We start from the raw sequence: 27,042 nt of genomic DNA on the forward strand, positions 1-27,042 counted from the left end.
AGGAAGACCTATATCTAAGATGGCATGAGAATAGAGTCTTACTTAATGTCAGCCATACCGACTTTCTCCTCCACACCGCAAGAGAAGTAAGTGATGGGTCCCCGACCTCGTCATACAAGATGATAGATTCCCTCATTCTTACTGTGGTGCCCCAGGTGGATGAGAAAAACCTGACCAATGAAAATTTTCAAAAGAAAAGCTGAAAATGAAGGGTAATTATTGATGCAGTTAACATTTCTGCAGCTGTGTGGCACTATAAACTGAACGGACGGCTCTAGAAATCATGACTAGCTATCAATAAATAATGCTGTCCTTGCAATCAGACAGCACTGGGTTTTTAAAATTACTTTCTGCAGACATTTCTATGAAAGGATTAAGCATTATTAACAAGCCACTTTCCTAATTAAATCTCTTCTCCCCCATTTTAAAAATTTTCAATGGAACTTTTAAAGTTATAAACAATTCTTGCCACACTGCACAGATCTTCTAAAGCCAGGCACTCCATGCAAATTGGATGTTGCAACTGTGTTAATTTAACAAATAACTTGGCCATAACATATTTAAAAAAAAAAAATCATCTAAATATCTAAGGTGAAAAGTCTGCCTAGATGTTTTGGTGTTTAGCTCAAAAAAATTTGGATGCCTGTATCAGTGGTACAGACACTGCTGAAAAGTGAAACAGAACGAGAAGTTTCAAGAGAAGAACAGCCTGCAAATTCAAGTGATCAAAGGGACTTTACAACTAGGCCAATAAGCAGTGGTGCTGCTAGGAATTTCATAGCTAACAACTAATCTTGCAAAGGCTGCTAGGAAGTGCATCACTTTGATCTATAAACCAGTACACATCATCACAACAGGCAGGAAACACCTATCTGGAGAGGTAACCATAAACTCACATGTAGACAAAGCAGATGCCTGTGACTATAAACTAGGAATTTATCAATCACCATACAATTAAAACTAAATTTTCTTGAAAGTGACAAGAGAAATGTGATCACCAAAGGGGGAAACAGAGAGGGCTGCAGTTGCATGAAGGAGAAATCCATACACCAAAATTTGCGAGTCTAAAAGGCAAAAGAGGCAAAACCAACTCTAAATATGCAGGACATGGTCCCAAATACATAGGAAGGATGACTGGCAAAACATAAAACAAGCACTACTGGAAGTACAGGAAATCACACTGCGCAGGGGCTGGATAACTCTGATTACATAAAAATATCAGGCATTAGATAATAGCAGAAGAAAGACCAGTTTGTGCTCCACTTGAAGAGCTCTCAAGCTTTACCACCTTGACTTCTAAGAACCACCAAGGGCTACAGCTGCCACTGTTGACTGTACAGCACCAGCTCCGTGGTACTGGATACCCACAGCTAACTTACAGTAAGTATCAGTTCAGTGATGAGTAACAATATGCATGAGCTAACCTTTACCAAGATGTATACAGCTAATGAATGAATAAAACCTTAAAACTAGCCTGATCTGCCAGCCTTCTAAACGCTCCCATCACAACGTCTGATGCCCTGGTACCTATTTAGTTATACACCCAAGAAGAGAATATCCACATGCACAGAAGAAACAAATCTCAAACCACAATGACGTTAGAGATGTTTGCAAGCATATCAATGCACCTAAATAAACCAGCTGTCTGATCCCCAGTTAGTGACAAATGCTCCCCTGAAGACATTGCTCAGTAGTCCAAAAGCAAGAATTTGCACTTAAGAAAATAAAATCCGTTTCTAGAAGGATGCACTATAAAGCAGGTCTAACAAGTGTTCTCTCTTCCTTTTTTTTTTTTTTCCCCTTTCTAGAAGCAGGATGAAGTGTCAGACACTGCATTTTGTTAGAATAACCATATACGAACCACATCTTGTTCTCACAATCTACAGCAATTTTTATGCTAAACACAACTATCATAAATCAACATTAGGATTAATAATGTGCTTTAAATCCCCTAAGATTTGCACAGTAAATTTGACATTTGGGTTTTCAGCCATTAGCTCATTAGTAGTAATTTGCTCATTAATGCAGAATGGAATTTTAACATGATCCTTACACAATTCCTTGCAGAAACATCTTTGCAGGATGAAGCCACCCTCCCGCTGAGAATGGTGTTTTGTCTGTTTGAAACTCAACATCTTCTTTCACTAGAAACTGTAGACTCAAAACACTCCAGTACTTTTGTTCTCAATTAACTTAGCATAACTCATCTTCTATTCAAGATCTTTAATACTTCTTTTAGCACGGAAATCTGTATGATGTGTCTACAAGGAACTACAGAAAAAGCACAGTTGAACAAAGGTTGAAATAATGATATACTTCACCAATCACAGACTTTATATTGTCATGGTCTAAGCCCAGCCGGAAATTAAGCACAATGCAGTAACTGACTCAACCTCCATCTCTCCCCCCCATCTCAGTGGATTGGGAAAAAGAATCCAAGCAAAACTAGTAGCTTGAGATAAGATTAATGTCTTCATTGACAATAAAGTAAAATACAGTAATAATGGTAAATTATAACAATATTGGTAATGAAAAGGGAAAAACCAGTGATGCACAATGCAACTGCTCACCACCCACTGACCAATGCCAGACCCCCTTTCCAGACCCAGGCTGGCCCCTCCAGGGAACTGCCCCCAGCTGATGTTGGGCATGACGTGGTGCGGAAGATCCCACTGGTCAGTTTGGGTCACCTGTCCCAGCTTTGCTCCCTCCCTGTTTCTTTTGTGTACCTCATCACCAGCAGAGCACGAACCAAGGAAAAACATCCTTGACTCAGGATAAACGTGACTTAGCAAAGCCCCAAAACATCAGCATGTTATCAACACCATTCTCATTCTGAATCCAAAACATGGCACTGTAAGAGCTACTGAAAGGAAATTAACTCTACCCTAGCTGAAACTAGGACAATTATATACAGCTATCATATCCACATTTTAGTAGCAAGAGTCAGAGTAGCAATAGTCTGAAAGAGCTGGATTATTCTCTTTTTTTGTTTGTTTTTTCCTGGAAGAGAAGATTAGAAATAAGCATGCACTCACTGTTGTTTCACATATAAGGAAGGAACACGTAAGCGTTCTGAAATGTCTTTGTGCTGCCATTAAACAGTGCAACCAACTATGCAAGCAAAGAATTTGGTTTCGTACCTAAAAAGATCACTCAAACATCTCCAATGCTCCCCTCTAATGCCTCATGCAAGCTGCACCCCTTTTTCATTCCAGACAGTTGTTTTCTTGTGAGAGTAAAGGCAATCACAGGAGACAACCTATGCTAAAAGGAATGCTACAGGAAGATTTGCAGTCAGGCTAAAAATTACTTACAGAAATAAACCAGTACTTCTGTATGAAGAAAAGGATAATTGGACAATATATAAACAAGTTCAGACAAACAGATTATCTTTCATCTTACCTTTGCAAGTAAAGCATTAACAAGAAAATAAAGAAAAAGTCTAGAGACACTAAATGCCAAAACTACAGTACTTCATACATGCTTAGGGAAAAAAACCCCTTTAAGTTTGGTTATTAATGCTGCTTGATTTTACTATTACGTAATTTATCCTTGCCAAATTCAGCCTTATTGTGATATATGGATTTCTCATGTGAAATTCCAACACAGACTTGATTCAAAGCAGAATACACTCAGCCCATGAAACTCTGCTCATATGCAGCTCTTCAAGTCAAATCATGTAAAACCTTTGGCCCTTTGATGACTTGCACCTGTTTTGCAAATATTTTTGAAGAACGCCTGGCTACTCAGAAATTGTTTTCCTCCCCATATCTTACCACAGTCTCACTTCAAGTTTGCCAAAAGTACTAACAGCAATGATGGCATGAAGAACTCTAGTCCAATCAGTGAACAGAAAACAGTTTAATGTAGCCAAATAAAATGTACTCATCCGAATCCATCAGATCATGTTTTCTCCAAACTAGTAAACAGCTGCAGACACAGTCTGCTTCCCATCAAATATTCCATGTATAACAAACTATACCTTGTATCTGATGGTTCACTAGTAATTTTTCAATACCAAGACTTTTAAAACATATGACAACTATATTTTATTGAAGAAAAGAATGGACTTAGACTGTCCAAGCCACAAATGGAAGACCAATCCAGAAACTACTGTAGGTGCCAAAAGTCTGCTGAATGTCCGTATTTGCTGGCATTTTTATTGTTATAAATACAAGTGCAGACCAAATTTTTCAAAGAAGAAACACACTTGATGCATGACAGAAAAGGAAATGCTCACAACTCCTTTTATAACAGCACAGGAGCAGAGAAAATAACTCCTTTAACACTGTCTGGAAAAGGTATCTCAAAGGAATAGTTGGAAATGTGTTCAAAAGATGGAGAACCTTAAAGATAAACGTACATCCTACATTCTTGTCTTTGGTAGCAATGCTAACAACTAGCAAGTTGGAAAAACAAAAATTTTGATTGCCACTTTAGTGAGACTGTTAGAGTATAAAACATCTACCCACCATATTTTTTTGTGACTTATTTTCAATACATTCATAGGAAAAAAATCCTTGTATGTGCAGGAAGACGGAGGAAGCCAGCTAGACTGAGACACATTTCCAAATCTCTGAACAGCAATAAACCATTGTGAGCTTAAATCAGATATTTACTATTTTTGTGCAACTGTACATAAATTCCCAGCCTTTTAAACATCTGACTCCTGAACATACTTCAGAGAGTTGATTTTGCACTAGTGTGACTGCTATAAATTTAAATTAAGTGCATCCTTTCAGTGAGCATAACAAACAGGACACTAAATTGAGAATATGCAAACAGGAAACAATGACCTGGACTACAATCTCTCTCAGAGAAGACAGTGGACAGCAGTCTGGTGAAAAATGGGATACCAATGCCTAAAATTATTATCCCATATCAATGACTAAAATTCTTATCCTACCCTTATTGTACCCTTTTATCCATGGTTACAGCCTGAATTTCCTGTGGCACACAACTTCAAAAGAGCTCTCCTGCTGTTAGTATGATGCCCAATGGAAGTACAGTAAAGAAAATTTGGATTATCGTCACTTTTAGAAGCATTAACTGCAGTTACTGTGTCCATATGGCAATCCTCTGAAAAAAAAAAAAAAAAACCACCTCAACAAAACACTAGAGAGCTGTAATAAATTCCTTTTCAGTACCTGCTTACCTGTGGTAAGAATTGTGAAAAGCTGACACTCATTTCCTCCCTTTGACAGTTCTTGAAATTTACCTGATAAGAGTTCTTACAGCAGAAGGTGCTTATTCCAGGATCCCAAATATGCAACACTCGAAGCAGAAAATAATCAGGCCATAAATTACCAAACACTTACTTGTGTTCATCTTTGAAAATGAAGTTAAGCACGCTAACTTTGAGGACAATGACAAACAATCTTGCAGTTCCTGGGGACTGCTGACACAGTATTGTTAGGTAATGAATGAATGAATTCTCAAATATGTCACAACTCCAATTTCTAGCAAATGTTTGGTGGCATGCTCAGTAAAATGACTTTCTGCAGCGTGACACACAGCAGATAAACACTCGAACCTCTAATTTCCAGTATTTGGCCCCTACATGCAGCTGATTTATTAGAATTAGAAAATTTGGGAAAAGTCTGAAGTTAACTGAAGAAAGAACATCGCTACATTTCTTTTTTTAAAATATAATTCACATACTAAGGAATTTATACTACACCTGATGCATGACTTCAGCAAAGATTAACTGCATGTAACTACCAAACAGCTGTATGGCCTGTTTTCCAAAATGTATAGAAAGATAGACTGTCCATAATGTAAAGTCTTGAATTTCAACACCAACATAATAGAAGATTTCCTGCTGATTTTACATCAGCTTGTGGTACAGGTGCAAATGACTTAGGTTACTGGCAAGCATAAGGAAAATTAATCTAGGAACCAGAAGAGCAGTTTCTCACATTCCATAAACAGTTTGAAAAATTAATTGCAATAGCACACGCATCAGCTCCAGATGTGTAGCCAGCTATGTTATCACTGACCAATGCAATCAGAATTCATAAAAAAGCCAAATATTTCCTCCAAAGGTAATTGATATAGACAGATCACATAACTAATAACTGGGAATTGGTCCACCCTACTTATTTCAGGAAGTTTCTGGGTCACCATAGGAATAAAATATTCTGTTTTCATATGAAGAAACTTCATTTGAAGTGAACATAATTTATCCTTTAGCTACTACTGCAAAAGCTGTAAATTACAATAGATGAATCACTAATGTCTCTTAAAACTATGGATATGCATACAGGCTATATTTTAGCCTTTATCCTCAAGTGTTACAACTTCCAGAAGAAATCCCAACTGGCTCATTAAAAGAAAGATCATAGAGTAGAAAAATTTATGACAATAAAAACTCTCCGAAGACAAGAGGAAAAAAAAAATAAAGCCAGGCTTTGTGCAACTACTTTTAACAGAGCCACAGCCCAAAGAGCTGAGGTGATATCACAAACTACTTTCAGCACACCAAAACGCAAAGTTGCATGACTTACCAACCTATCTAAAAAGATCTAAAAAATCCTTCTGGAGCCACAAAAGACATGCTAGTATAACAGGGCATAATGGATGTGTATTATAGACCACATCTATCTGAGGAAGTTTTGTCAGAGAATCTACATAAGTATACTGCATCAAGCAATTCAAAGCAAACTAAAATAGCTACATGCAAACTTTTCCCAAAACAGTCTAGAGGGAAGCAGACAGTCTGGGCTGCTTCTCATCTGACACCAAGACACACATGCTCAAAGAACAGTGTGAGAACTGAATTAAAAAGGAATCAAAAGAGCTTCTGATGCTTTAACTGCTCCTGGAGCCTTGCACAATAGGAACCTGACACAAAACTGTGCAAAGAACTGTAACACATATCACACATGAAAACCCTTTACACCTAATTCCTCTTTATCTTTAAAAAAAATGGAAGCCGTATTTCCCTAACACTCCTCAAGCTACATCCCTCTGCAACACACACTGTCATACCAGTTCAAGTCCACAAAAATGCTAACACAAACACAGGGCATATTATCTGACAGCTTGTCCACTTTCTAGATGATAAATTAATAGATTTCTACAAATAAAAAACACACAACAAATTCTATCTGTTCTAGGGAAAGCTGCATTTCATCACCTAGCAGACTTAATCTTCACATTAGTTCTTAAAAAGTTACATATCCTGTCATAAGTCTGATTTTCTTTTAAAAGGAAACCCCAAAACGACAGTATTTTATGAGTTACAAAGTATTTCAATTGTAAGCAAGTTCCCCATAACAAAATTTCACAGAAATGAGTACTCCCTCTTTGGGTGCATATTTTTATCTGCTAAACAATGTCTTTAGGTTAAACTTTAACAGAGTAAAATTTAGATAAACCAGTTAAGTTAAAAGATGGTCACAGATGAGACATGAAACAGTGATGAGTGGATGTGAGTCAGCTTGACACCTCACCTGACAGGTTTTCTTTCTCGTAGCAAATCTTCCAGACTCTTTTCACAGTGTTCAGCCGCCACAACCAGTCTCTCTAATTCGAAAAAACCCAAAAAACTGTAAGAGGACTGGAATCCGAACGGAACTCCGAGAGTACAGACTTCTCATTTAACCTATTTGGCAGACGTTAAAGTATTTTGATATACACTGAACAGAAAATTACACATCATTAAATATTACGAGATGTACAACTTATGGATAACACCACTATTTTTTGTTTGTGAGGTACAGAAAATTATCTTCCCAGTTTCCTCATGCAAAGCACTGTCAATCCAACCACCCATGCATCCAGTAATCTCCTAAAAAATACTGAAGGCCTCAGCCAATGTCAGTCAGATTCGACTGAAGAACAGAGGTCTCAAAGACAAGCGTACATAAGTTTGAGAAATACGTGGCTGGGCTGATGGAAGAGACTCAGAGTAAGCCCAGCTTTGGGAAAAGGGACCCATGGTGAGCACAGGAGCTGTAGGGATCCCACATGCTCTGGAGGTGGATGGGCTGGCTCTGAATATGGAGGGAAAACCAAAACTACTGTTACACTGAAGACAACAACCATGAGGTAGGAAAAGACAAAAGTGTAAGATGTTACAGGGGCATGTGAGGAAACTCCCAAAGCAGCTTTGCTACCCCCAGAAACCTAGCAGTCAATGTTCACATTCAAAATCAAATCAAATCAAACTAGACTATTACAAATGTCTTTGTACCACGACTGTTACGGTAAAAAAAGATGGAAAACTGAGGAACACAAGTCATCACGTTATAGCTGGAATGCCTGTTAGTCATCTCTGTTTCCCCTTTTTTGCAAAGATCATACAAGCTTGCTTTGGAAGAATAAAATTTGAGATTGCCTTCTACAACGCTAGCATAGATTTTTAAAAAGTTTCATTTTACAAAAAAAAAATCCATTTGAATGTTTTTATTTTTACATTACCCCTTTGACAGTCTTTGTGGGGGAATTTATACATCTGATTTATTTTTGCATTGTTTTCCTAGTCTGCGTTCACATTTCTCTGCAAGAGTAGAAACTGACATTTGCAAAGGGAACTCCACAAACATTAAATCATTAGGCGCAGAACTGACACATGGAAAGTTCTGCCAGTATCAAAATGATAAAATTTGCCGCCAAATTTCCGATATTATATCAAAATTATTAGCTGCCATTCTAACCATTGTTAAAACACTCTCCTGGCTTTGTGGTTAGATATTTTATTTACTATCCTCCAAGCTACTTCAAGAAAGTATTTTTTCTTCATTTTTATACACGCATGTAAGTCTTCATTTACTCCTTGTAATCAAACAGCCATGTTTTACTATTTATTTTTTATTTATTAAATGCTATCTTAGTTAATACTTCCTAACCTTTCATCCCAAACAGGATTGTAAAAAAAATCCCAGGTTTTGTTTCAAGCAGTACTAGTAAATACAAATGAAAATTATTACATTTTCTAGACTTCCTGACTGCACAAGTGAAAATTTATATGCTTGAGGGCAAAGGAAAACACATAAAGAACTCCCTGATGCACTGAACACCTCAGTATCTAGAGTTGGCAATAACTTAATTTTGTAAAAATCTGAAACATTCCATCATACTGCATTCTAAAGCAGGAAAAAAAAAAATTATCTGCCCCACTTTATGAGACCCTGTAGTTAATCAAATACATACAGTGCACTTTTGTACAAGAACACTGTTGATTTAAAAGTTAAAGGTGGCAATGACCTAAATTGTCACAGGTGTTGCAGCCTTTTTGTGGAAATTAAGTGCTGTAGTCCTGCTGAGCTTGCAACAGAATATCTAGAGCAGAAAGAAACAACTGAAGTTTTATTTGAGCTAACAATAAGTGTGATAACAGGTACTCGAAAAAAACCTCCAAATCTGTACTAGAATAAAGTAACCATGAGTGGGAGAAACGTTAAAGAAATCAAAAGATAATAATACAGGAAGCTTGCAGCCAGGACATGAGATGACAACACCAGCTGCAAATTAAGCACAAGAAATCTAACTATCACATGAAAATGTTCACAAGATGAGGACATGGGTGTAGGAGTTTACCATCAAAAATACATGTATTTCCATATTCCACACAGAGACACAGCAGAGCCATTGAGTTCAGGAAGTTTAGTGAGGCATAAAAAGAAGGAAGTTCTTAGCTTTTATCTGTTAGCGTAACACAACAAGACAGGACAGAGAATTAATCTCTGCTTTGAGTCTACAGAGAAGAAACAAAAGAGCCAATATCACTGGTCATAACAAAGGTATTCAGGAATTTTGAGATTGAAAACTGGCCACTTTCTGGTGCTATGAAGGCAGTATTCTGCCTTAAATATATTTAAATAAGTCACCTTAAAATATATATTGTCAGCAAAAAACCCCTCCAATCATACCAAAAAATTGCTTATTAAACAGATACTTACCATGTTTACCTCTGGTAATGTCAACGTACTGGCAAAGTCTGGGATGGGTGATTGTTTTAAGGATTTGAAATCTCCCCAGAATTTTTATGGAGTTAGGTGTTAGAGGGAGGCCATTGCTTCCACAGACATCATGTGGCAGAGCTGAGGCAAAGAAGGTGGAGGCACCCATCACAGTGTCTTTTAAAGGAAACATCTTTTTCACCCAATCTTAGGCCCTTCAGAGCAATTTGTGTTCCTTAAATAGAGAACACAGAGTAAAAATTTATCAGCAAAAGATACAGTCTCAGGTTACTAGTTGTTTACTAAATAATGCAATTAAGATCTTTTTTTCTTAGGAAGTCACACAGGAGAAACGGAAGACTAAACAAATTGGTGTCTCAAAACTATTCTTTCTCTAATGGAACCATCTTTTTCAAAGCACAAAATCCCCCGTAAAAAACCCACAAATTTATTTGTGAATCCCAGCTGAGAGCATCCCAACCCCATACAGGTTGCACAAAGATCCTTATGTACTAAACATACTTACTAAGTCTATGCAAATGGATATTACGAAAGATACCTTCTGTTTCAACTAATACAGTCCAACTTAGGATACAAAGCAAATAAAAAAGACTGATCTCATTTGTGTTTTTTTTTCCCTGAAGAAACACAGACATGAGATTTGTACTTAAACATTCTAGTAAATATAATCATATTGAATATGAATGCATAGTGTTAAGGAATTAAACTTAAAAAAGGAAGAAAAATCCGAAACAGCTTTGTGCATTGGAATATTTATATTAGTGTTTGTATTAAAAGTCTTATTTGTAAAGATACAATACTTTCATATCTCATGAATTTTTCATACTTTTTGGCAGATGATTTCTTTTAGGATGTGAACAATGCACATTACAGTTAGAATTTTCCACTGGAAAGCCATCAATTGGACAGAGTGCAAGCAGAAAGATTTACTGGCACGCAGCAGTTCCAATTGGAAACCTTCAGCTGCGCATTTATAAGAAGCGCCATTCCTGTAAAAACACCAAGTCAGCCAAATAAACTACTGCACATCAGAAAGAAAATATATATTAAACATTTAGAAAAAATAGCTTAGTTTACAGATTCAATTATAATCGTGCTTGGCACAATGGTCTTCTAATGCTTGCTCTAAAATAAAAGAAAACCATTATTAAGATCACGGTGGAGGGGAGGGGGAGTAAGATTATGCCTAGCAGCAAGATGCATTATGTCTGTAAGAAGGTAATTATGTAGTGTACAATATATTTCCGAAGGTAAGTTGTTCTCATTTTTACTGTAGAAAAATATTGTTAGATAATACTTCTCTAATACGTTGTCCCTGCGTTCAGCTGACACTTAGGAAGTTTAATAGAAAGAATTGTTAAATACCATCAATTCAATAAACATTTTAAGAGATTAAACTCTCCTTGCTCTCTAGATCACTTGGCTTACAAGGAGGAATGACAGCACCTGCAATGTGTTCAAGAAGGCAGCTGCACACTTATCACTCACTGCCTTTGGTTGGAAACCAAATGGGCAAAAAGCAAGACGTGAGATAAGCAAACAACCTTTCCTGTCACCCTCCTAAAGGAATCAATAAAGCATTTTAAAAGGTATGCAATAAAACATGTTCTCTTACTACAGAATTAATTACAGGAGATCCATGAAAGCAATGGACAAAGTTTTCTCTGATGACAGAAATCAGCCAGTTCTACCAATTACTACCCTCAGAGTCAAACTGATTTCTCATTAATTCTCAATTTACATTAATTCCAGAGACTGAGTTGAAAAATAAAACAAGTAAGCACAAACTTAAGCCTTCCACCACCTTTAGAAAGGGACAGATATTACAGCTTACATGAAACGGGGTTTTTTTACAAACTTTTTTTCAGTCTCGACATTTCTCTAGTAACTTACTGACATTTCTAAATCCAAAAAGAATTATTATAGATATTTTAAAAGTTCACCCGAAAAAAGCTCTTCTTGGACTGTTTTTAAATTGAGGGGGTTTGTTTATTTGTTTTGGTTTCTTTTTTCACTCCACATCAAAGTCTGGCAGAACTATAAACACAGGAGAGTGCTACACATTGTCCTTACTTCAATGAACACAATTTTACACCTCAAACTCACTATATAGAAAAGACACATGCTGCATTAATTTTATGATTTGAAAGCATTTATTATATCCTGCAGAACTTCCTGTCACTTTGAAATAAAAACAGGAAGAGAAGAAGAAAGGTTTGTTATTTTAAACTGACACCAGAACCAGTTAACGCAAATTCAGTTTTGGGACTGAATTCTGGAAATTCAATTCCAATAATCCAAAATAGCAAGGATGGAAGAGGAAGCAAAGACTTGTCTTATAAGTGTCATCTAAAATTATTGAGTCACAGTTTCCAAAGCACCATTTATTGCATTTATGAGAGACAGTCTATCACATCTGAGAAACGTCTGGCATAAAGATTAGAAATAAAGAAGCGAATTTGTTGCAACCCACCTCTGAACGACCCTCCCTAGCTTCCCACCTTCATCCAAATCCCCCTTAGAAACCTTTATAGTACACAAAAACACTCACCAGCATTCTCAGCAAAATCAGGAAAAAGAGACCTTCAGAAACTCCTGTTCAATATTCAGATTAACACTATCTCAAAAAATCTTGCACTAAAGGTAGCTTTGATGTCCAAACCCAAGAAACAAAATACAAAGTGGAACTCCATCTATTGAGCAATTTATTTGCTCCTCTGAATATCTCCTGCTCTCAGAGAACAAACGTTTTTTATCTAGAAGCCAGCCTTTTCTAGAACCATCATTTACAACTTCTTCACTGCACCAGTGCTAAGGTGATTGAGTTAAGGTACACTTAGAACTTTGCCCTTAGGAAAAAAAAAAAGTCAGAACACAATAAATCTGATTCTCAGAAGCAAACATTGCATGTAAACAGAGACCAACCTGAATGAGTCCATGTGAAACACATCTATAAATTCCTGAAGCGTCCACATGCAGAAATAATGGCAATTAGCCCCATTAGTCACTTGAAATGGCTACTTAGTTAAATGCAGTACTCAGTTGTAAATATCCCTTACCTAATGAAGGCAGCTTTTTCTGAATTAAAACATTATTTTACTGCCATTAAAGTATTTTTAAAGCAATTGAGAGCAATTTCAGGAGAGCAGATAGCCTAAATACCCTATACTTACACTTTTTCATTAAATCATGGTATGTTAAACAGAGTGGGCCATTTCACAGGAAGAAAATCTTACACAAAACAACTTTGCTCTTAAGTCTTAAAATATTCCTGCTACAACTACGGTAATTATTAATTTGATAAAATATCTGAAATAGAATGTACAATTCTAACTAGCGTCGCTGCTTCACAAAAAACCCTGAAACTGAGTGATTTCACAAAGTTTATTAAAATGCAGAATAGGTATTGAAAGGAAGTTGAATTCTGCTACATCAGTGTCCCAATAAAGACCTAAAACGGGGCTTGTCACCATTTGACTTTTCCAATGTACACGTCTGTTCAGGAACTAAACCAGGCTCTCTAAATGACTCACAGAAATGCTGGGGACCCTGATCACCCCTGTGCTACTAAGGACTCACTGCCCGGAGACCCCCTGGGGAAAGGGAGGGGCACGGGGAAGGGGGTGGGAATGGGCAAGGGCATAGGGAAGGAGTAACGGGATGGGGAAGAGGGAATAGGGACGGGGAAGAGGACAGGGCTAGGGGAAGGGGATGAGGAAAAGGAGGGACGGGAAGGGGGCAGGCAAAGGAACGGGAGAGAGGAAAGGCAAATGCTCCGGTGGTACCTGCGCGACTGCCGCCGCCCCCGCCGCGCACGGCCCCACCCCGCCCAGTGACGTCACTCCTCCCCGCCAGCCGCTCTGTAGGGCCGTAAGGGCGACCTGCACACTGCCTGAGCTTCCTTTTGTCCCGGGTACTTAAAAAACAGAACAAAACCAACAACATAAAGAAAACAAGACAAAAATAAAAATAAAAGAGAGCGAGAGAGTTAAACACCCTTCCCCTCGTGTGTGCGCGTGCTCTGCCAGTGCCCTGCGGACGACGCGTTGGGCGCCTAAGCCCCGCGCTTGCTGGGGGGAGCGAGGCTTTCCCTGGCGCGTTTGCAAACGTCAGGCGCTCGCTGTGCCAGCCCCGGGAGCGGGTCCTTCTTCCCCGGGCGGGCAGCGGCGGCGGCTCCTCGGTTCATGTGAGTGTCCCGGCGGCGCCGCGGGCTCGGCCGGGCTCTGCCCTCTCCGCGCTCTCCGTGCCCCTCTCCGCGCTCCGGTGCCCCCGCCGGGACCCGTCTCGGTGCTTCTTCGCCAGTCGCTGGGGAACGGCGCCATGGGTGCCCTGGGGCTGCCCCGCGGGCCGGGCCGGGCCGGGCCCGGCTCCCTGGGGTGGGTGGGAGCCAGGCGGGGCCCCGCTAATTGGCCCCTGCTAATTCTCTGCGAGCCGCCAGCGCAGGTCGGGTCGGGTCGGGTGGAGCGGGGGTGCCCCGTGGCGGTGGTCGTAGGGAGACCGCCCTTCTGAGAGAGCACTCAGCGGCGGAGGGCCAGAATCAGGGCCGCAGGAAGCGGCGTTACGGTCGTGGTTCAGTTCTTACCAGGGATTTTATCGCAGCGCTCGACGTGCGCTCTAGCTGTAGGGCAGCCTTGCAAATTGAGATCCCGCGCTTTGCGTGGAGGACGCGGCCGCACGCGAAGTGGTTCATCTTCCAGCGGTTGTGGTCCTTTATTCACTCCTGTCACTGCAGTGAGGGTTTGGAAGCGGCGTAGAGTGGTGGGCTGTGCAAGAAGAAGATGCCGTGTTAGCCTGGAAATTAGCACGGAGTATCCACTAACGTTTGCTATTTTTAAAGGAAACGTAGATGCTGCCTCACTTTTGGTTAATTGTATAACGTTTGTTATACTTTTGCGTAGCCTTGAGTGAAGAACAGAGTATAACCCGGCATTTTGTCCATCCTCAGCAGAGATACAAGGTTTAGCACACAGCCCGTGTTCTGTGCAGGGAAGCGTGCATCAGATCAACAGGGACGAGTTTTTTGTTGTGTTGCCAGTCCACAGCCCCCCAGCATATGGCAACATTTTCCATACATTGCTCTAGATACCTTTGTTTCTTTTACACCTTTAAGTGTAAAGAGAGAAGGAAACAACTTCTCATTCTCCAGACTGGAAGCAGTGGATTGTTTGAAGAAAATGATATCGAATAAAAAAGGATATTTGCTAAAAAAGATTTGTGCAAATCTTAAAATAGTCCATCAGATTGGAATAATAGGACTCAAGTTGCCTACAGCCTTGAAGACTTGATGCTTCTGATAATGAAGCATATTTGAGTGGGAAAACAATCTGAAAAATAAGTTTAATACAGAAAGGTATGATGATATAGCTTTGATGTTGTTGTAACTCAGTTTAGTATGAAAGTTAACCTAGGACCTCTTTATCAAAGGAGGGCTAAACAATCTGTGGATTTTTCTTAATGCTACTGGTTTCTCATCTTCCCTGCCCTTTCCCCATTGAAGTAGAATAAATAATTTTATGGATGTCATGTTACTCTGAAAAAGCTTGACATCAGACTGAAGGGTAGATCTTGAATTGACAAGAAAAAACACACATTGAGAGGAAAAATAGGAGATAAATGTTATCCCAGACCTGTCTAGACCAAGAATGAAAAGAAGAATTGAGTTCTTTTGTGCCTTCAAATCCCACACACTATACAAGTCCCATGAACATACTTGGGAAATACCTATATAATAAAAATAATGTAAAACAGTTGTCATTAGGATTGGTGCAGAAAGACAGATCTGGTATTGACCATAGTATTTTTTAACTTTCCTGATTATAATCTGATTGCCTTATGTCACAGCTATTAATTCATGTTTGTCTCTTCTAAGGGAGTGTTACCTAAAACCTAAAGAGGGTCAAATGCCAGCCAACATAGACAAAAGTGAGGAGTCAACACAGAGGGCAGCTGGTAGGAACATCAGATGTGAGCAGAGCAAACAGCACCTCTTCCTTCTTGTAGTGGTATGAGGTATATGATGACAGTCCAGCAGAGACCCCCAGAAACCTGTGTATTCCTCTGAACAGTTACCTGCATGGTTCTTACCTTTACCAAGAAACAATTCCACTGTTAGATTTCCTGTCATGCAGGGAGTGAAGGGAAATCAGTGTTTATTTTTCATTTCCATAGTTACATTAGTATTAAACAGCAGGGGGAGGAAAAAGGTCTCCAATGGCTTTTTTTTCCTCCAGTATGATGGAAGCCATCCTTACTCATAATTAAATGTAGTTTAAAAAAAGTTTGGATACTTCTCAAAGCACCCTTCTACTGTCTTTTTTTCTATTAATATTTTGTAATATTTAATTTTATATTTCTTTGTGCTTAGGGAAAAGTGCTTTCTTTTTAAAAAAATCCTATAAGGAACATCTTAAAGTGACTGCAGATCAGTCAGTCATCAGTTGAACAATTTTTTTCTCTTGGAGGACAAAAAGATGCAGTGCTGTCTGCATTATGATGTTGGAGGTCAGTTTATTCAGACTGAGTGTAAATTTAATACATTGGTATTTCACTTCACAGGTGGTTTCTTTATCCTGCTTTCACATTTAACAAATCTTTGATGTCTACTATGTTGTCCCAAATAAACACTTGAATATGTGGAAATATCACAGAAGGGCAGGTTTTACTGCATGTTTTTTGAAGTTAAATAAAATACAGGCATGTAAAAGACAGAAACGTGATTGGGTTTGTAACACTGGGTGTAACAAAAAGACCTTAGCAGAAGAGGAGCAAATGATCTTCTCATCGACTGTAACTTAATCACTTCTGACAGATGTTTGCCTAGCCTGTTTTTGAAACCTTCCAGTGATGGATATTCCATAGCCTCTAAAGGCAGCCTGTTCAGTCTATTACTCTTACTTGAAAGTTTTCCAGAACTTAAATCTTGCTTTCTTTTTCATGTCTGCATCAGACCTGGTGAACAGTTTAGTCCCGTTCTCGTACCAACTTGCTTTTTCTTTGAAGAACAGGACCAGGTCTCCCATTTATCTTCTCTTCTGTAGACTAAACAACTGCACTTCTTTCAAGCTTTTTGATCTTCTTTGAAGTGTCGTGAAAAAGTTGAGAGGCAGGAAAGGGGAATTTGAACAAAGGCAAATCTCTGTGCCAGTTGTAGGGGGTCTTGAGTATGTATAAGTTCAACAGGAGTATTGCTTGGGCAGCCTCTTGAGCAGCTGAGGCAGTTTACCTATAATAAAAGGTGCCTGGTCAGGCCTTTCCTGACTTGCTTCTCCCTTATTCTAGCCTGTGTCCCTCACACTTGCTTTCTAGAGAAATTAGAAGTTGGATTTTTATTTTTTCTTTAAGCTGGATGATACGTGTGTGAGATTCCCAGATGAGAAGTCATTCTCTGTAGTTTTTGTGGTGTAGTGTTGTGTTAATTGATTGAGTCGTTGCCTTTATGCTTTTTGAGCCATGAAGTTTTCTAATGGTGAAGTCCATAACAAGCATGAAACATATTGCAATAATGTATTTTCCTCCTGAAAATACAGCCCCTGTCATTCCAATCAGTTGACTAGATCTGACAGATGAAACAAGAGAAAGTGATTTTTGAGCATAATAAAAATGTGCTAGTTTGCTTGGGTAGTATGATGGCTCCAAATGTTTTTAGATTGTCACCATGTCCATTTGAGTATTCCTAAGCTTTCCAAACATCCACGTTTACATTTTAAGAGGAGAAGTGCCTTGCCTGAGCGTACTCTGTGCTTCTAGCCAATGCTTTTAAGTTCAGTATTGTTAGAAATTTCTGGGCAGTTGTAACTGGTTTTAGGCATGGCAACCACTGTCAGTCTTGATTACGAAGTTCAGTGTGCCAGATTCCTGTTCTTTCTAGGGAACAGTTGCTTATGAAGCAGGTCTCTGGGCAACCTCCACCAGTGCCTCACCACTCTCAAGTCTTAAGTTCTTATGCCACTTTATATAAATTAACAGCCTAGAAACTCTTTGACTTTCTGAACTGTAGAGGGTGAGGGTGAAGATTAAACTAGCATTCTTATTAGAAAGCAACATGTACTGTATTTAACTGTCATCTGCTGAACACAATTCATGTAGAACTCATTCTTTCCTCAGAATTCTGAAATGCTGACAGAGATTCTATTCTGGATTAGGGGAAAATTGAATTCCTGGCAGTTGGTAATGCATTAAACATCATCAAAAATTGCCTCAAGTTAGCACATGTCCTCTTGAGGTCATTTGCTTCAATCTTTTTGGCATAAAACTACCTATTATAGAAGACTTCTATTTCCATTTCCTTCTCATCAGGAGTTTTCCCAACATAGCTGAGTATGAATTAATGGTGTAAAGCTTGGTCTGTGACTTCAGGACCCTCTCTCAGAAACTATCCGTGGCTATTGGATCTGATTTCTATCCCAGAGTGTTTCTCAGTTACAGTTTAATATACAGCTTTGTAGTGGCATCTTGTTTCAGTCTCTCAGGATAAGTGGACAGATCATTTCAGCAGCTCATTTGTCCGGGGCAGCTGGGGACTGCTGTTCCCCCAGGAGTGCAGGGGCTGGTGCATGGCATGTGAGAGGCATTGCATTTGGCTTGCTGGCAGCTGCTCTGGAGGCAAGGCCCTGAGTTCACATCTGTGCTAGTCCTACTGTAAGGTTTGAAACCTTCTGTTTCAAGGGCTCTAATAATTGGTAACAGTCGCACACTAAGGAAGTCACTGTTGCCAACAAGGATATGACGCTGAATTGTACCCCAGGGAAATTAATCTTTTCTTAGGGGTTCAGTTAGCCTTGGTGGAGCACAGTGTATAAGGAATTTCACATCCAAATTACCCTCTATAGAATAATACTCGTGATAAGAACTAGGCACACAGATATTTTCTTTTCCTTTGCATTTTACTGAAAACTTACCTTCAGATTAGCACTTTTGAAGATGCTAAACCACCATATGTCAATTGAAAATATTTGTTGAAAAATTATTGCATTTTTAATAGAAGAATTTGGAACACAGCAAAAGTAGAATTTAGCTAACTTGTCTTAAAATGTCTTTTGTTTCTGTAGTTTCAATCCATAAATGAAAAATGGCTATTCCCCAAAAGCTGCTTGGAGGATTGTTCTGTCAGAGACTATCAGTCTTAATAGCTGACATCCCCTCTCAACATCCAAGATGAGTGCACAGGGAGTTTGTTTGCTTTTGTGATTTTTTTTTCCCTGTGCACAGATCAGCATTAAAAGAGGGGAAATAATTTTCTTCCCAGAAGTTTTAAAAGCTGTGAACCCTAAGTGCTTCTCACTGCATACAACTACAAAGAAGTGGTAGATACTGCTGGCATGTGATTTTGAAGTGACATGAAACTGCTTCTGGCTGCTTAGCTGTCAGCCCACTTTACATAAAAAAGTTCATTTAGACTTTTCATTCCACTGCTGAATAAATAATAATTCTCTGCACAGGGTTAGTTAGTATCTTTATAGGTTTTCATTAAAATATCATCCTGAGTAAATTCAGCATTGGAAAGTACAATTATTTGTGATGTGTGGGGAAGGTTTTTTCTGTGTAAATAAGGTGCTGCAGTTGCAGGCTCAAAGTTCTTCAAGGACTGCTCTTACCCTGAAAATTTTGTTTCACAGCTTTGTTGCTCCCCATTAAAAGATATTTGTCATTATTCTTGAATTGATTACACAAAGACGTGCACCCAAACATGCACGTTTTCAGTTTTTTCTTCAGGTTTTATTTGGCCCTCATAGAGAACACCGAAAGTTTCTGCCTCAGTAACTACCAGCAGCTGCTAATGTGTCTGAAGTTAGGGGACACCGACTCTTTCAAAATACATCTGCATGAGGTCTGCTCAGTGCTTTTGTGAGTAAATAATGGTTATTTTTAACCTGAGCACTTGTTTTAATTGAATGGTTAAATCGTGTTTTCCTTTAGCTGTGCTACAAAAAACTACTTTTACAAGTAGAAAAGTTGATATTAATGTAAAAGTAGTAAATTTCAAGATTCTTTTTTTAACACACTTGGACTGTGTAAGATAACTAGCAGACAGGTTTCAGATATTAAGAGCATTAGAAACTGAATTGGAACAGGGGGATCAATGTTCCTATGAACTACCCAACCAGTACCGTTATTTTGCAGACTGTAGCAGACATAAAATACATTGCGGAATGATATTCCTATTCCCAAACTTCAAGTTCCTAAGGAAAAGATATTTTTGAAGTGTCTTCTTAGCAGCGAGGGTTTTTTGACAAGGATTTTTATCTGCTGTGGCAGACCCAAAAGAAAAATAGCAGATTTTGAGAGATATTTAAAAAATATATCTTTGTTCTCGACTGAGGCTTCTCTTAGGGAGAGAGTGTAACAGATCTTTCTTCCTTTTCCTTTCTGTAACTGCTGTACTTGCTCTAAATTAAGGAAGTAGTGTTAACGTTCACTTTTTTAGGATAAAGTTACAAAAAACAATAAAATACCTAAGAAACTGTTCTACTTGGCACCAACAGGTAGATTTCAGTGCAGTTCTGATTCTTCTCTCTGATTTATGAATACTTTACCCTGTAGTTACAACGGTAATCTAAAGCTTTCACTTTACTTTCCCAGTAAAACCCTAGAGGGTGAACCACAGTACAGATTCTTTGAGTTCCTGTGGCATATGCTGACCTTGCAGGCTTGTCCAGATGCAGCTGAGCCCTCTTAAATTTCTGAATTTATAGGCATATGTGTGTGTCTGTAATTGTAAAGTTCATCACCTGTCGGGGAAGTTTTATGAGGATACTTTGAGATGTGAATAGCAAATACTTTTTAATATATATATTTATTTGTATATGCATACACATCTACATATAACCACAAAAAAATCCCAACAAAATGAAAGAAAAATAAAATCAATAAAAAGCCTTGTAAGTTTTTGATGTAAGCTTTCTGTTCCAAAGACCTGGATGTATTTTGGGTTTGGAAATCAGTGATTACAGTCCAAGAAATGAGGCAGCGTGTTGTGGGTGTTGCATCTGTTCCATCACGGGATTTATTGTGGGGATTTCTTGTGCACGTGGTGATCATTTACTGAAAGATTTTGATAGCGTTATTAAAATATCAATGCAGTGGGATTTGAAAGATAAACATTGCTGAAAAATACATAAGGCTGTCCAACTGTTTTGGCATATGAGCTGCTACTTAAACTGCAGCCTGCACTACAAAGCACAGCCAGATGAATCTCTACGGCACTTGCAGGGACCTGGCAGATGCAGTGGGTGTGGAACCTGGTGAGACTTCAGTCAAGCGGCGCAAAGAAATTGTTTTTCTTGAGCTGTGTTTTGAGCTATCCTCGGCTGTTCAATTACCAGGCAGACTGCTCAGATTAATAAATTAAGGTGTAAATTTTGTTGCAGACTTCATCCAAATACTTGACTGCCGCCTTAACCTGGCAGAACTCCTTAAGGGTGATCATGTCTCTGCTTTATTTAGTCCTTGGAGTGTCAGCTCAGAGGTGGGAAAGAATACAGAATTGATTCAGAATTGGACTGAGGCAAGCATTAGTAGAAACTTCTCCCTGAATAGATATTTAGCACACGTTTGCATCAGGGATGTGGATGAAGCTGCAAGTACTCTTAACCTTTTGAGTGTTGCAGCTGTAGCGTGTTAAGGTATGTTGCAGTTAATTAATACAATGTGGCATCAGCTAAAGTCTTGAAATGCAAATTGAACGAAATACTAAAATGATTTTTACTTCTGACTCTCGAGTTTCTAATGATCTCTACCATATCAATCCAAGACCTCCATTTTAATGCAAATTAGGCCAGTTAATTTCATGCTTCTACCCTGTATGTTGTAATGGATGCGTTACTTCCTCATTCATTGCTGCTTATAGATTTGATTTTTGCCTGTCTCATTAATGCCGTGACTTGCTTGTAACTTTGGTACAGCATTCCCTTTCAAGGCCGACTTGTCTTCACGTTTAAAAATAGTCATTACTAAGTAACTTCTGTTGTGTCAAAATTGCTACCAGTGGATGGGCCTTTTGTTGTGTGCTGTTCCGTCATATGTTAAAAAAAATCTCTTTCATGCTGAAGTGTTTTTTAGTACGAGAAAGTTCAGTTTTCTGTGTTTTTACTATTTACAACCCTTTAAAATGGGGCGGAGTAGGCTCTTAGGACTACCAAAAGGACCTGTCTGCAGCTGGGAGTGAGCCTGATTTATCTGGCAGCCAGAAGGGTTGGACTGTAGTCTCCAGAGCTAGCAAATCATTCCACAGAGCTGACATTCCTACTTGGATGGACTGTGTTAGACATTTTGGGTGTTTAGAAATCTGCAAAGCAGTTATTCTGACTTTCTCAGTGCCAAAGATGAAAAGTGAGTTGAAATAACATACAGCAAAAATTTGCAGTTTTGCCTACTAACTTGGTGCTTGGGAAATTCCTTTCAATAGTGACCACGCAGAAGCTTATAGATAGGGAATACATAATAAATTGTATTTAACAGCTAGAAGAAAAACAACAAAAAACAAACAAGTTTTTTGGCTGTTTAAAGCAATCACAGTTTGGAGAGAAAGGAAGACAAGAGATCTGATGTTTTTCTGCAATTATGAATCTCTAAGGCTTACGCTGCCATACTTTGTAACACTCTCTTAATATTTTAGGCTGTAATTTCATTTTGTTCATTTTAAAAAGAGCATTATTTTTTAAAAAAAATACCAGGGTAGCCATTAAAATTTCATTTGATCTTTTATAGTGCCCAAATCTCTAGTACCTGGCAGGGAATCACTAGCCCAGTACTGAGAGTCAAAGTGATGATTCATTTGAAAGTTTCTAGGTTTTGACTTTTTATACTGCAGTCCACCAATACTGCTCAAATTTTGATTAAAAACCTAAACAGTAGTGTTTTGGGGATTTGGGGGTTGTTCTGCTTTGTTTTGTTGATTTGTTTTTTTACCTTTTTAAATTTGGGGGGGGATTGTTTTCATTTCTTTTGGGGGTGGTTTTTGTTTGTATGTTTTCAGGGGGTCATTTTGTTTTGTGGGTTGTTTGGCTGTTTGATTGGGGGTTTTGTTCATTTGTTTGTTTTAAAATTTCATTGTTACTTTTCAAGTGTTTGCAGTTGTTCTGCCAAAAATGTTTTGATATAGGTCTCCTTGGCTGTATGTGGAAAAGGACCTGGGTGAGGATCTACATTTCGAATACTTACACATATTTGCTTAAGGTCTTGGGTAGTATTTTTTAGATGTGTGAACTTTGTGCTATTCAGGAAACATACATTCTTCCCTTACAGAGACAACAATAAACCTAATTCTGAAAGAGAGATGAGCTGGTAGTTAAATCTTCACTGATAAGTGCATGTCTCAAGTGTGCTTGAAATGGTATTTAAGTGTAAGTGCACTATGTCTTTTTTTGCTCCATTATAACAAGGAAGCAATGGGTTTGGTAGTAATGCAGTGCGGAAGTACTTAATGCTTGAAATTCTTCTGTTTTCTTTCTCAGCCTTATACTGTGTGTTATTGATACCTTTGCCCATTTGTATATGGGTTTAAAAGGCACATTTTTTGAAACTGTTTGTGAACAGCTCCATTTGACTTTTTTTGATTGAGGAGGTTTTTTTCTAATTGAGGGATTTTTTTATTGGGGAATTATATTTTTACACACATAAAACTGTGGAAAACCTGTATTTCCAATAAATAAATCTGTTTATTTTCTGTCTGTTAAAGCCTGGAATCACATGATCTTTTGGAAATTAATTTCCTGAGAAGGGATATATGGGTATAAAAGCCGTGATTGTGTTTTATAACATATAACAGGTATAAAACCAGTGAAATACCCAACCTTTTGTGGTGGTGATGGGTGTAAGTGCATGAAACTTACTAAATACACGTGATTTCCAAAATTTCCTAGCAAAAGAACTGTTTAATTGAAATTTGTAACAAAGTATTTCCGGTCATTGCTTCCCTAAGGCAATGGGGAACTGCTGCTGTTTTTCTTTGCATTACTTAAGAGTAAAGTGTGAGGATAATCAAGTGATCAAGTCAAAACTAAGATTTGATCTCAAAACTAATTAGATGTAGCTCTCCTGTGTTTTGACTTGGATTTTTTTATATAGCTTAAACTTTCAGAGGTTTGAAAGCTAGACCTTAAATTTTTCTATCAAAAATGTGAAATCATCAAATCAGGTATAAGTCTTAGCCAAAGATGCTGACAGCATCAGGTCTAGAACATTTTATCAGAAAGTAGGAGAAATCTTAAGAAAAAAAATTGATTTATAAAGCATGGATCTCAATTCTCCAAGTTGAAAGAGTTGGGGTGAGTTACAACAGTTGCCTAGTTGCAGTGATACTTTGGTTCAGCCGAAGAAAACATACTTCTGGTCTGCTTTCTTCTGTTTTGATCTGCTTACTGTTGTTCCTTCCCTTGCAGGATAGAAAGGTGTGATGTGAGATTCTCAAATCTGGTTCACTGTATCCTCACATAGTTCATAGAAATGCAAAGCACAGGAAAGCAGAATCTGGGAAACAGCTGGCACATTGTTACGTTTATGGGTTTTTGTAAGATTGTCTGCCAGAAAGGACCATACTCGGAAAAGATGCTCAGATAGAAGGCTTTGAACACTCTTCTTGCAGAAACAAAGTGATTGTTGGTACTTGGTCTTTTACAAAAAGTAGAATACTTTGCTATAGAAAGTTGGCCACAATCCTGCAAAGGAAGAAAATTACTTTAATTTGAGATCTGCTTAGGATTTAAGACCAAAAGCTTAGGAAGAGGAATTAACATTAGGTACATTTATATAATTTAAATTATTGAACTTTAGTTAACATTGGAGATATTACCCTTGTGGTGTTGATAACTTTTGGATTAAGCCACTGGTTCTGTTTAATTTGAATGGATCATCTCCATCAAGCCAACATGTCTTTTTGCAGATCTTTCATTTTTTTCCTGTAGTGAGAAAATGAAGTTTTAGGTCTTGGTTGGCATCCACTCATTAACATACCATAAATGTATTCCTCACAGAGAATGCCACCTGGGCCATTGTGTGGTATTTACCTGTTCTTCGTTAAAGATGAATAGAATTAGCTTTGCTGTAGGAATATTTGATTCCTCCATGGCAAACAAAGAGCAAAGGGCAGCGATGGGTGAGAGCAAAGCTCCATGCAAAGTAGAATGCTGTCCAGGTGTGGTGGGCTGCCAAATTTTACCCTCTTACTGTGGAGGAATTAACGTGCATGTGGGAGAGGAAGAGAGGGGAAGGAGGCATTTGTGGTTAAATCTCCTGCAGTTGTAATCTTAATTTGTGTGTTGATATTAGCAAAGCATTGCAAGAAAAAGCCGAGAGCTTCAAAGTACTGAGCTTTCTAAAACTTCCAGCTGGAAAAAGGAATGCTCAGAGCTAATTGTTCTAGGCTTTAGTAGTCAGTTGTTTTCCAATTTCAGGTGTTTATATTGTGCTTGTTTGTTTCTGGTTTTCTTTTGGGGTTTTTTTTCTGTTTAATAGTTGTTTTTCCAATAGTGTAAAGTAATTGCTTCCATGTTCAGATTATGAATAGATTCTAAAACTAATTTTTAGAGTTTTAAGTTTAAAATTTTGTTATTAGTTTTATGGGGATTTTGGCTTTTTCTTGCTATTAATGAGAAACAAAATTAAGAGTAAGCTACAACCAGGTTTATGTTTTTTAGTGTCTTTTGTGTGTTCAGTTTTTGACTTGAATATATTCTAAAGCTGAAGCCAATGTTGATAAAGTATTTGTAAAACATGTTAAAATTTGGGGGTAATTTGTACTATATGAGAAGTCTTGATTTCTTTTAGGGAGTTTGCCACTTTGGGGACACTTTGACGTTACTTCTTTTTAAGCAACAATGTAGGACAGTGCCTGTTCTCTCCTGTGAGGGTACTGCAGCTACTTCGAAGGCAGCAGCAGGCAGTGCTTTCAGTTTAAAAAAAGATGGGCAACTCTCTTAATCAGCAGGTAGAATGATGAGAAATTGAACAAGTCTCACGTGTTGATGTGTAATCTAATGAATAACTGTACAGCTTGAGTCTTTCATTTCAAGATTGAGTTCCATTGAGTGGAGCAGGTGGGGTTTGGAGCAGTTCTGAGTGTCTTGCAAGTAACACAGAGATAAAACACTTTCCTTTAGCTAAGCAAGCAGGTAACTTCAGGAGGCCTTTTCCAGAATGCCTGAATGTAACTACGCCATACCTGTTTTTCAAAACAAGGGAAAGGAGCTCATTAGGCACAGTTGGATGAAGTGACTTTACTTTCAGTTGCTCTTTGGGACATTTTCTCCTAAACAGGTCAGAATGTATCTGCAGTGAGCTATGATCTGGTTTTTAAACTACATTATTTCTGGTTTTCTTTCCAATTTTTAGTTTGTGTATTGCCAATAAGAGTGGGTTGTTTTAGAATTTTTTTGTGTTAGGGTGACAGGACAGTAGAAAGAAAATAGAAAGGGTAAAGGTTAAAAAAAGAAAAAAAAAAGATTGACTGTAACCTTTGATTATTGCAGTTCTCATATTTTTAATGTGTTTTGAATTCTATAAGAAAGGGTGGATCTTACCTTTTTTTCCTTAATGTGCCCTTTTTGGATACAGTTTTATCACTCTGCTTTATGGGTTCCTGTGCTTCTTCCTGTAGCAGTTCACTTCAGCCTGGTGCCTTTTTATATTAGCATCGGAAATACCTTTTCCTTTGTGTTATTGTTACAATACTAGCTTTATAGAAATTTATTTGACAAGTGGGAAAATTGTAATCATGTAACTTCATTTCCAGATCTTCAGTTCATTAGCCAACTTGGCTAAAAATCTATAAAATGTACCAATTCTATTCACTTTGAAGTTTTAGTAGCATTTCTGTTGTTGTTGGCAAAGTTTCCACTGTTAGTATTGTGTTCCCCTGAGAGAATTTGTAGCTTGCAAGAAATGTTACTGGTATGCAGACAGTAATATCCCAGGCTTTGTATTAATGCTGTGTTGTGCCATAATACTTTTATGTCTGTTTCCATTTGACATCTCAATTAGAAACTTATTGGAATCACTGTTTTCCTTTTTGAAACTCTGTTTTCAGTGTGTCCATGAAAACAATATTGTTTTCTTGTTAGCAGACATTAATTTGAATATAAAAATTAGTTTAGTTGTTCTGGAGAGATTTTTCTGCTCT

General features: G+C 38.2%; 2 protein-coding genes across 7 annotated transcripts in view; one reads left to right on the forward strand and one right to left on the reverse strand.

The window, feature by feature from the left end:
* TBCK (TBC1 domain containing kinase) overlaps nt 1-14,675 on the reverse strand; it is a 90,028-nt gene extending 75,353 nt beyond the window's left edge. The window contains exons 1-4 of one of the 5 annotated variants that reach the window (XM_040064382.2): nt 12,989-13,688; nt 12,855-12,889; nt 9,909-10,143; nt 7,458-7,530 (exon numbers count right to left, since the gene is read on the reverse strand). In XM_040064382.2, coding sequence (XP_039920316.1) covers nt 7,458-7,530; nt 9,909-10,101 — 266 coding nt within the window. In that variant the 5' untranslated portion in view covers nt 10,102-10,143; nt 12,855-12,889; nt 12,989-13,688. Of the gene's footprint in view, nt 1-7,457; nt 7,531-9,908; nt 10,144-10,755; nt 10,839-12,480; nt 12,581-12,854; nt 12,890-12,988; nt 13,689-13,714; nt 13,761-14,511 lie in introns of those variants that run through there. The other 4 variants (XM_040064385.2, XM_040064384.2, XM_040064383.1 and 1 more) reach the window with 4 other exon arrangements.
* AIMP1 (aminoacyl tRNA synthetase complex interacting multifunctional protein 1) overlaps nt 13,979-27,042 on the forward strand; it is a 31,297-nt gene continuing 18,233 nt past the window's right edge. For both annotated transcript variants that reach the window (XM_040064387.2, XM_040064388.2), the window contains exon 1: nt 13,979-14,115. In XM_040064387.2, the coding sequence (XP_039920321.1) occupies nt 14,114-14,115 (2 nt within the window). In that variant the 5' untranslated portion in view covers nt 13,979-14,113. The remainder of the gene's footprint in view (nt 14,116-27,042) is intronic.

The sequence above is a fragment of the Hirundo rustica genome, chromosome 5, assembly GCF_015227805.2.
Source record: "Hirundo rustica isolate bHirRus1 chromosome 5, bHirRus1.pri.v3, whole genome shotgun sequence".
Classification (NCBI taxonomy): Eukaryota; Metazoa; Chordata; class Aves; order Passeriformes; family Hirundinidae; genus Hirundo; species Hirundo rustica.